The sequence below is a fragment of the Silene latifolia genome, chromosome X (genome assembly GCF_048544455.1).
Source record: "Silene latifolia isolate original U9 population chromosome X, ASM4854445v1, whole genome shotgun sequence".
Taxonomy (NCBI): domain Eukaryota; kingdom Viridiplantae; phylum Streptophyta; class Magnoliopsida; order Caryophyllales; family Caryophyllaceae; genus Silene; species Silene latifolia.
This window is the reverse complement of record NC_133537.1, coordinates 144,188,679-144,199,655: the sequence shown is the minus strand read 5'-3', so window position 1 is coordinate 144,199,655 and position 10,977 is coordinate 144,188,679. Positions and strand designations below refer to the sequence as shown.

Here is a 10,977-nt window from a genome sequence, read left to right as displayed (position 1 = left end):
CTAGGAACCTTCCTGCTGCTGACGTCCACATTAACACAAATATCACCCAACAGGAGCACATGAGGAGGAGTACTGTTGTAGCTGTTATTTTGTCCATTTCATGAGTCACTGCATTCCTAGCTGTACTGTTTTAATTTCGTTTGTTCTTTTCTGTTCTAAAACCCTACAAACACTTGCCATTTGAGGACTATAAATTCTGTAACCATCCCTGGAATGAGGGCAGCTTTTGATAAAAGAAGAACCTGCATTTCTGCAGCTTATTTTCCTGTGTGGATACAAGGACCAGTTACTTGTGTGGGACTGAATCCTTTAGCTGACCTGTGTTGGCAGCGTTTTACCTTAGTCTTTTATTTGTTACTCTTGTGAATGCCACTATCAGTCCTTGTTCATTGTGAGCCTGGCATGGCTGCATCTTTCTTTGAAAAATGTTCAAAACTTTCACCAAAAAGGAACCTACTTTAGTCTGTTTTACCATAAAGTTTATGGCTTGTTTACTGCAAATATGTTTCCAAGCTTAAATCATTTATTATATGCTCCAAATTGGTTATCAGAGCCAAGGCTAAAAATACCTATAAATACACCACCTTTGTTTTTCAACCCCTCAAAAAAATTCAAACAAAAAAAAGCAAGCACAAATGGATAATGAGAGATTAAACCTCCTAGAAGATACTGTCAGGAGATTAGCTAGTAGTATGGAAACCATATCAACTACTGTCAACAGGCTGGTTCAGGATCGAGTCACAGAAGAAAACTCTGACTCTGATGAAGCAATACCAGGAAGGCCTAGATCAGGTAAACATGACAACTCCATTAAAATAGATTTTCCTGAGTTTAATGGTAGTCTGAACCCAGATGACTTCCTAGAATGGCTTAGGTCCATGGAAAGAATCTTTGAGTTTAAGGGATACAATGACTCAAAGAAGTTCAAGGTAGCTATCCTAAAACTAAAGGGTTATGCATCACTCTGGTATGAAGGCATGAAAAACCAGAGATTAGGGGGGGGGGGGGAAGAACCTATCAAATCCTGGGATAAACTCAAAAACAAAATGAAAACTAAATTTATTACTACTGACTACACCCAAGACTTATTTCTGAAACTTACTCACCTAAAACAAGGGGATGACTCTGTAGAAGCCTATCTCAGGAAATTTGAAAACTTAACCCTACAGTGTGAGTTACAAGAGAAATCAGAACAGAAAATGGCTAGGTTCATAGAGGGGTTAGACCCAAAAATTGCTACCAAGGTTAAACTGCAACCCCTATGGTCCAATGATGAAGTAGTCAGGGTGTCCCAAAAATTAGAAAAACAAGGAAAAGATAAGGCCATTGCACCAAAAACGCAATACAAACCCCAAAGTTCCAAGCTTTACACCCCTGTCATGTTTAATATGCCACCTAGAGAAGAAAAGGGAAAAGCCAGCATCAGTAGATATCCTCCTGGTGACCTGAAGAGAAGGTGTTACCAATGTCAGGGTTATGGACATTTCAGTAGAGAGTGTCCCACCAAAAGAACCCTCACTACAATGGAAATCCAACTTATGGAAGACGATGGGGATATTGAAGTGGAAGGCCCCTTTGAGGAGTCCACAGAAGAAGAAGTCAGGGGACAATCTAATGGAGAGCTGGTATGCGGCCCCGATGAAGGTCCAAAGACTAGTGCTCAGAAGGGTTATGCACACTCAAAGCCTAGAAGAAGGTCAGAGGCAACAGATCTTCCAGTCCAGGTGCACTATACAAGGTAGGGTTTGTCATCTAATCATAGATGGAGGCAGTTGTGCTAATGTAGCCTCCACTACATTGATAGAGAAGCTCAAGCTTCCCACCAGGGAACATCAGCACCCTTATAAGATCAGGTGGCTTAGTCAAGGTTCTGAGATTGCTGTGTACAAGCAGGCCCTCATATCCTTCTCTATTGGGCAAGCCTATACTGATGAGGTTATGTGTGATATCATTCTCATGGATTCCTGCCACATCCTATTAGGGAGACCTTGGGAATTTGACAGGAGCATTGTCCACCATGGGAGGAACAACACCTACTCCTTCACCAAGGATGGGCAAAGAATCACCCTCACACCTTTAACCCTGGCTACACACCCCAAATCTAGTGAGAAAGCTCCCACAAATCAGATTAATGGAACCTTACTACTCAGGAAGTATGAGGTACTACAAGAGCTCAACCAGGGAACCCTCATTTTTGCTGTCATTCCCAAAGAAGTCAAGGTGCATTCTTGTGTTCCCCAACCTGAACCTCTCAAAAGGATTCTGGAAGAGTTCAAATATGTGTTCCCCACTGAACTTCCCCCTGGATTACCCCCTCTGAGAGGGATTGAACACCAAATTGACCTCCTCCCAGGAGCAACTTTACCTAACAAGCCTGCTTATAGGTGTGACCCTGGTACTGCTAAGGAACTGCAAGAGCAAATAGCTGACCTTATGAGTAAGGGTTATGTCAGGGAGTCCCTAAGCCCATGTGCAGTACCAGCTCTGTTGGTTCCAAAAAAAGATGGCACTTGGAGGATGTGTATAGATAGCAGAGCACTAAACAACATCACCATCAAGTACAGGTTCCCAATTCCCAGACTTGATGACCTACTAGATGAACTAAGTGGAGCAAAGACCTTTTCCAAAATTGATCTAAGAAAGGGATACCATCAGGTCAGAATTAAGGAGGGTGATGAGTGGAAAATAGCCTTTAAGACCAAACTGGGGCTCTATGAGTGGCTTGTCATGCCATTTGGTTTGTCCAACGCACCTAGCACCTTCATGAGGCTCATGAATGAGGTGTTGAGGCCTTTTATTGGGGTGTCTGCAGTTGTATACTTTGATGACATACTAGTGTACAGCTCCAGCACCACTAAACACTTGAAGCACCTGAGGGCAGTGTTCTTAACTCTCAGGAAGCACAAGCTCTTTGGGAAATTAGAAAAATGCTCATTCATGGTCCCTGAAGTGTCATTCCTGGGATATATTGTCTCTGGCCAGGGTATCTCAGTGGACCAAAAGAAGGTGGAGGCCATCAGAACCTGGTCTGTCCCAACCAATATTACTGAGGCCAGGGGTTTTCATGGTTTAGCCTCATTCTATAGGAGGTTCATAAAAAATTTCAGCACCCTGGCTGCTCCCATTACTGAGTGCCTCAAGAAGGGAGATTTTAAATGGACCCCCACAGCACAGACTGCCTTTGAAACCATCAAGGAAAGGATTTGCTCAGCACCCATCCTGGCATTACTTGATTTTGAGAAACTGTTTGAGGTTGAGTGTGATGTAAGTGGGGTAGGCATAGGAGCAGTGCTAACCCAGGAGAAGAAACCTGTGGCATTCTTCAGTGAGAAGCTCAATGGGGCCAAATTGGGCTACTCAACTTATGACAAAGAATCTATGCCATGATTCGAGCTCTAACTCACTGGGGACATTACTTGAAACCCAAACCCTTTGTCCTACACTCTGACCATGAAGCCCTCAAATTCATCAATGGCCAACATAAGTTGAACCATAGGCATGCCAAATGGGTGGAGTTTTTGCAGGCTTTCTCTTTCACCAGCAGCTACAAGGAGGGCAAACACAACATTGTAGCAGATGCCCTCTCCAGAAGACACCATGTGTTGGCCCTGCTGGAAGGGAGAGTCCATGGTTTTGAAATGATCAAAGAACAGTATGCTGGGGACCCTGATTTCTCAGTAGACTACCACAACTGCAAGGAAGGCAAACCCAGTAAACTAATATGGCAACATGGCTTCTTGTTCAAAGGAAACAGGTTGTGCATTCCAGGGAGCACGACAAGGGATCTCCTTATCAGGGAGGTCCATTCTAATGGGTTAGCTGGACACTTTGGAATTAACAAAACTCTTGAAATCCTGCAAGATCAGTTTTACTGGCCAAAAATGCTAACTGATGTACAAGCCATTATTCAAAGGTGTGGCCATTGCCAAAGGTCCAAGAGTCAATTCAGGCCTGGTCCATACACGCCCCTACCTATTCCTAGTAAACCGTGGGATGATGTGAGCCTTAACTTCATTGTGGCCTTGCCTAGGACACAGAGAAGTAAGGATTCCATCATGGTGGTGGTAGACAGGTTTAGCAAGATGGCACACTTTGTACCTTGCAAAAACACAGAGAATGTCATGAGTGTGGCTGACTTATACTTCAGGGATATTGTAAGGCTACGTGGTGTTCCTAGATCCATGGTCTCTGACAGGGATGTGAAATTCCTAAGTTACTTTTGGAAAGCACTCTGGAAGATGCTCAAAACCAAGCTACTTTTCAGTACAGCCTACCACCCCCAGACAGATGGGCAAACTGAAGTCACCAACAAAACCTTAACTCAGATCCTCAGGAGCATTGTGAGCAAATCTCTGAAAGACTGGGACCTCAAGCTGGCTCAAGCTGAGTTCGCTTACAACAGGGCTTCTGCTGCAGCAACTAGACTGTCCCCATTTGAAGTAGTTTATGGTATGAACCCACACATGCCCCTTGATCTGGCCAAGATTCCCACTGAAGAGTATAATTTTGATGCCCAAGATAGGGTAGAATCCATCACCAAGCTCCACAAACTAGTACAACAACAGATTCAAAAAACAAATGAAAGGTATCAGAAGAGGGCACTGCAAACCAGACCAAGAAAACCTTTTCAGGTTGGTGACCTGGTATGGCTCCATCTGAGGAAGGAAAGACTTCCAACCAAGAGGAAAAACAAACTCATGCCTAGAGCAGAAGGACCCTTTAAAATCAGTCAGAAACTGGGAGATAATGCTTATAAACTCCTTCTGTCTGGGAGTGATGTGGTAGAAGGAACATTCAACATAGGGGATCTATCTCCCTACTATGGAGATGAAGTTCATGGAGAAGGTCCAACAGATGAAGCATACTTTCAAGGAGAGGGGATTGGAGCAGGAGCTCTGGGTTCGAATCCCACCACAGACACAATGTTAAACAACCAGGCACATACACCTGCACAAAGGGAATGGGTGCAATTTATTGGTCAAGGTCTAACACCATGGGGCCTGACCATGGTCCATCTAGCCTAAGGGAGGTGGCCACTACAACCTTGCCTAGGAACCTTCCTGCTGCTGATGTCCACATTAACACAAATATCACCCAACAGGAGCACATGAGGAGGAGTGTTATTGTAGCTGTTATTTTGTCTATTTCATGAGTCACTGCATTCCTAGCTGTACTGTTTTAATTTCGTTTGTTCTTTTCTGTTCTAAAACCCTACAAACACTTGCCATTTGAGGACTATAAATTCTGTAACCATCCCTGGAATGAGGGCATATTTTGATAAAAGAAGAACCTGCATTTCTGCAGCTTATTTTCCTGTGTGGATACAAGGACCAGTTACCTGTGTGGGACTGAATCCTTTAGCTGACCTGTGTTGGCAGCGTTTTACCTTAGTCTTTTATTTGTTACTCTTGTGAATGTCACTATCAGTCCTTGTTCATTGTGAGCCTGGCATTGTTGCATCTTTCTTTGAAAATTGTTCAAAACTTTCACCAAAAAGGAACCTACTTTAGTCTGTTTTTCCATAAAGTTTATGGCTTGTTTACTGCAAATACGTTTCCAAGCTTAAATCATTTATTATATGCTCCAGGGTCTTCACTAGGCATCCCCCCAAATTGGCTTCTTTCGACTAATTGGATAAATGCGGGTTTGGCAATGAAATTTCCGGTTAGATGTTGTGGTGTGGGAGTACCATTGGGTAGGTTCTCCTCGGTTGGTACGGAATGTGATGAAAACTTAGGCATTGTGGGTTAATTTTCTGTTGGATTGTGTGTTGGGTTCTCCTCACCTTCTCTTGCAAAAGGGTTGATAAACTCAATAGTATTTGGTTGAATATCTACAACCTCACCAATACCTCTCAAAGTTCTCCTAGCAAGTCTTCTATTGTTTGTCAAAGTCCTTTTAATTTCGTGATCAAAGGGCAACAAGTTACCTTGAGATCTTCTAGACATGCAAAATATCAAACAACTTGAAAATAATTAGAACAAACCTTGAGGAGTTTTACTTCCCCAAGGCAAAGAAAGACACAACTAAAAACAATACAAGAAAATCTAAATCTAAATCAAGTTAACACCGTCCCCGGCAACGGCGCCATTTTTGGCCGTGATCCCTCGTGAGGGTTTAGTTTTCAGTACTTGTCGTTAGGAGCACCTAGACCAAAACACAATTTATAACTTCACAAACAACTCTACAATTAGTAAAGAGGCAAGTAAAGGTCGGATCCCAAGGGACGGGAATTGAGATGAGATTTTCTATTGCAACTACAGGTGTCTAAGGGTGTCACAATTGGGGTTTGGAGTAGAAGATCACTAAAATAAATAGCAATGAAAGTAAACAAGCAAGATGAATTAAAAGGGATGTAAACAATTGATAAAAAGCACTAGGGTGTCATGGGGTCATAGGGGATTCATGGGAATTGATCATACAAACATATTCTCAAATTATAAGCAAGCAATTATTGTTGTGATGGATCGAGTTGGTTTATATCTTACAATCTTAGGAAAGTTTGGGTCCCGGAGCCGAATTGATTAGATTGTACAACACCTACTAGTCGACTTAATCTTCCCTACTCAACTATATGCATGGTCTAATGAGACTCGAGTTGGTTTATGTCTTACAAGTCTCATTGAAAAGATAGGTGATGGGTAAAAAATGCAAGGATTCAAAGGCTCGCATTTCATCAAACATAACATGTGCATAAATTGAGATCACAACAAGCAAGCAAATAAACTATGAAAACATATTAGATTAAGCATGAATCATTCCCCATGTTGGTTTCCCGTAATTACCCATTAACCCTAGCTAAGGAAACTACTCACTCATTATCATGTTGAACATGCTAGCAAGGTTGTCAATCATACCAACAAAGTAAAACATGATGAATAAATGAAGATAATTAACAATAATTAAAAAGGAATTAAGAGAATTATACCTACTAATGATTCCAATAATAAAGCAAAGAATAATAGAAGTACTTGATGCTTGATTGGAAGGTTGTAAATCTCCCAATAATAACCCAAATAATCTTCAATTACCCAAAATAAAGGATGAACAAGAGAGAGATTAAGGAAATAAAACTTGTATTAAAACTTGATTAAATGTTGATTACAAGATTAAAGAGAGATTTGATTGATATTAACTACACTAAAGATTGCTAAGAAGAACATGCTCTTCTAATTAGACTAATGGGGTATTTATAGTGGGGATTAGTTACATAAATTAGGGTTTACTAAGGGCTTAAATGACGATTAAGTCCTTGAGGAATCGCCGGTCTCTAGGGAGACTCCGATCTCTTTTTCGCCGGTCTTAGAAAAAGATGCGCATCCTTCCTTGAAGTTGTAGAAGACGAAATAACTGTCTGGGAATCCGGGCGTCTTAAGCACGGGACGGTCGGATTTGGGTGTTTCTGGACGGGCGTCCAGAGGGGGAAGACGGGCGTATTGTGGAGGTTTTGGCCGAGCGTCCAGCTGAGGAAGACGCTCGGATTGTAGCCCTTGGACGGGCGTCTTCAGGGCAATCCGCTCGGATTGTCAAATAGCTTCATTCCTTCTTCTTTTCTTCCTTTTTCTTCATAAAATCCTTGAGGATTTCCTCGGGGATGCAAGGATCTTTTCTCATCATTGCCCATCTACTATAGTATGTACAAAGGCCTTCTAATCTTGTCTCTCCTTGATGCTTGGTCATTGAATTCAATCAATTTAGCCTCATTTTGCCATGAAAATGCAAGGTTTGCACTCCTTTCCTACCGAGGACACAAAACCTCAAATAATATGCAAAACAAAGGACTAAAGACAATAAATGACCAAAATATGCACTAAAAAGCATGGGAACAAGGCTAATTCGGGGACTAAATGTGCTCTAATTATGATCACATCAAATATCCCCAAACCGAACCTTTGCTCGTCCCGAGTAAAGAGGTGACAAAGACTAGGGCCATTATTTAAACTAACCTAATAACATAGCCGATATGAGACAATTAGCGGGTCTCACTCCGCCCCTTAAACTCACAACAAGACAACCATGAGGTAGGATGCCTTCTTGCAAGGCAAGGTGGGTCTTGCCAAAATGGCGACACATTAAGCACATAAAATCAAGTAATGGATGCATCTACAAAAGACCTAAAGAACAAATAATTAAGAAGTTAATTAGTTCACTATTAGAGGAGTCTAATAATAGGTAATCAAACCTAACAAGTGGTATCAGAGCATAGGATGTTGCATGCATAATCGGTTATTGTTTTTCCGAGTTAAAATGTTAACATATAAAACTAAAAATTTGTGATTTATAAAAGTAGGTCACGAAATAATTATGCATGTTATATATTCTTGTCCTAAAATTTTTTTAGGTCATTGTTATGATTTATGGAAATTATTGCTCATTTTAATGATTTTTAGTTATTTTATTACATTTTTATGAGTAAAATGAACTTTTATTCACTAAAATAAGTTAACCTTCACTACTGGCCGTGGTATTTTAGTATGACCTCACATGAATATTTTATGTATTGCATCTAAAGTATCATATTAATGTGATTAATATTTTCCGATTTATGAATTTTTAGTGTAAAAATAGCATAAATGGAGGTTAAATGACTAAAAATGGTTAAACTTACTCTCTGACCTTGAAAATTTTATATGACCTCACATGCAAATTTTAAAAGTTGTGTGTAAAATCTCGTATTAATTGGATTAATATTGCATGATTTATGATTTTTATGAGATTAAAATAGATTAAAAGAAATAAAATGGTTAAAAATAGTTAAATTTTGAATTAGGCCATGAGATTTTAATATGTTATCACATGTATTATTTAAAGAGTGTATGTAAATTTTAAGATGAAATGATCTTATTTTGCATGATTAATGAATTTTTAGTGTAAAATGGCATAAATAGTGACTACTTTAGCATAGATAGCTAAAACGAATTGCATGGCATGAGAAAATTATTTTAGGTTGCATAAATATCCCACTAATCAGATCTAAGGTTGTAAAATTGATTGGATTAATTTTTGGATACTTGATGTATTATGAGATAAAATCGATAAAATGCAACTATATTTTCTCAAAATTAATTCATAAATTTTAACCATTATTTTTGACATTATGAGTGTCATGGATATATTATAGAATGTTCAAAAAATTTAAAATTCAAATTTTGAATTAATTGTAATTTAATTTGGATTTATTTCATAAATATTATGATTTTAAGGTCAAAAATGAGCATAAAAAATTAAATCAAGTTGAATTATTGTCAAAAATTGAGTGATGACTAATTTTTGAGTCCTAAGAGTGTTAGGATAATTAACTTAAGCTTAGATGTGATTTAAGTGTTAACTTGTGATTTTAAGAAGTTACGATCACGCATTTCCATAAAACCGGGTTATATAAACGATATAAGTTAAATAGGGCGATTTGGCACATAATTTGGCATGATAGATACATATTATAATGCAGCATATTTCAATTGTTGATTGTCTTTTATTTATATAATTTTTAATTATGTAATTTTATCTTAGTATGGCCTTAGTTTTAATCGATATTACCCGTAATGAAAGGGAATATTGATTCGGTTGTAATTTAATGTGATCTCATATCACTGTTTTTTTACTAGTTTTTCCATTTTACAAATGTATAATAGGAATAGCTTTGTATTTTTATTATTATTTGTAATTATGGAGTTTCTTCAAGACGGTGCCATTCGGAGAGGCGTTTCGACGAAGACGGTGTTCTTGGGAAGCGTGCCACTTGAAGATTCAAGGGACCAAAGGAGTTGGTTTCTGAATATGTAATAGATTATTTGATTTTTCTATTTTAGGAAGGTCATACTAGGAATTTTATTATTGCTTTGCATTTCTTTTAATATGTTACATGCATTGTCAAATCGTCATAAACAACAACATGCATATCATATCGAGTCATCGACCATGTCAATTACAATTATCGTAGTTCACCGCTTTAGTTCACTTAAAACGTGATACATAATAAATTGACAAGACCTCTCACTTTTAATAATTGAGAATTAGCCTTACCAATTAGTAGAAACCATGAATTCCAATTTCATAAGGAAGTAGATTCGGCTCACCGGAGTACTAAGCTTGTTACGTTGGGTAAGTGGGTAATAAAATATTACATCGAAATTTGGATTAAGCTCAACGGAAGTATTCGTGACCGTAGTCGCATGTGTTCCGGGCTAAAGATGAAAATTAGAGTAATTTTTATCGACCGAGAGTTCTAGAAGTAGAATCGATTAAGAGGTTAATCCACCGAGTTATATTAATAAGGGATGACTCGGCTCACCGTACCCGTATTAATATGAATTTGGATCTCGGAATCATTTATAATAGTTGGGTAGAGGCCACTATATAAATGCAATACTTGTTTACAAGTATTATTAAAACGATAGATGTTTATTATTTCCGTCATTTCCATTTTTGTAGTTAATTATACGCAATGAATTCATCTAATACTCCTACAACAATCACCTTTGATTCATGGCTCCAATCATTCGATGGAAAGTGCTCCGAGTATGAAAATGATACGATTAGAGAATTACGCGTTGGCATTGGTCGGGATGGAAATTTTTGCTTCTTTACCACCTCCACACCACCCACTCCAATATTAATGCCCACCACCTTGGTAAGAAAAACTTGTGAAGAAAATCTCGCTAAACCCAAGGCATCCTTGTTTGAAGAAACAAGGAGAAGTATTAAATTCAGTGGGAGTTCTAGCAAGAGTGTCCTTGCAAATGAAAGGAGTATTAGTATTATTAAAGGGAAGGCAAAGATGGGTGAGAAACCCAAACCTGATAATGAATTGGAAATGGATAGTGGGACTACCAAAACCAAGAAGGGTGCCCAATCATATGAGGAATGTCATTATTGTAATGTCATGAGCCATTGGAAGCGAATTGCCCCAAGTATTTGGGAGATATTAAAGTTGGACTTATTACTCCAAGTGGGACTTGGAAATGTGGAAAAGCTAAA

The 10,977-nt window shown here is 38.9% G+C and overlaps 1 protein-coding gene across 1 annotated transcript; it reads left to right on the top strand.

Annotated features, from left to right (window-relative positions):
- Positions 1-635: 635 nt before the first annotated feature.
- Positions 636-3,387, top strand: LOC141618478 (uncharacterized). Its single transcript, XM_074435592.1, has 2 exons — positions 636-1,724; positions 1,810-3,387. Exons 1-2 carry the CDS (start codon positions 636-638, stop codon positions 3,385-3,387), a joined length of 2,667 nt encoding a protein of 888 aa, XP_074291693.1.
- Positions 3,388-10,977: the final 7,590 nt, after the last annotated feature.

Excerpts from the sequence above, each read along its gene's own strand:
- LOC141618478 (XM_074435592.1), top strand. The coding sequence starts at position 636 with ATGGATAATGAGAGATTAAACCTCCTAGAAGATACTGTCAGGAGATTA. Across the intron at positions 1,725-1,809 it reads CAACAGATCTTCCAGTCCAG|CTCAAGCTTCCCACCAGGGA; the intron begins GTGCACTATACA and ends TTGATAGAGAAG.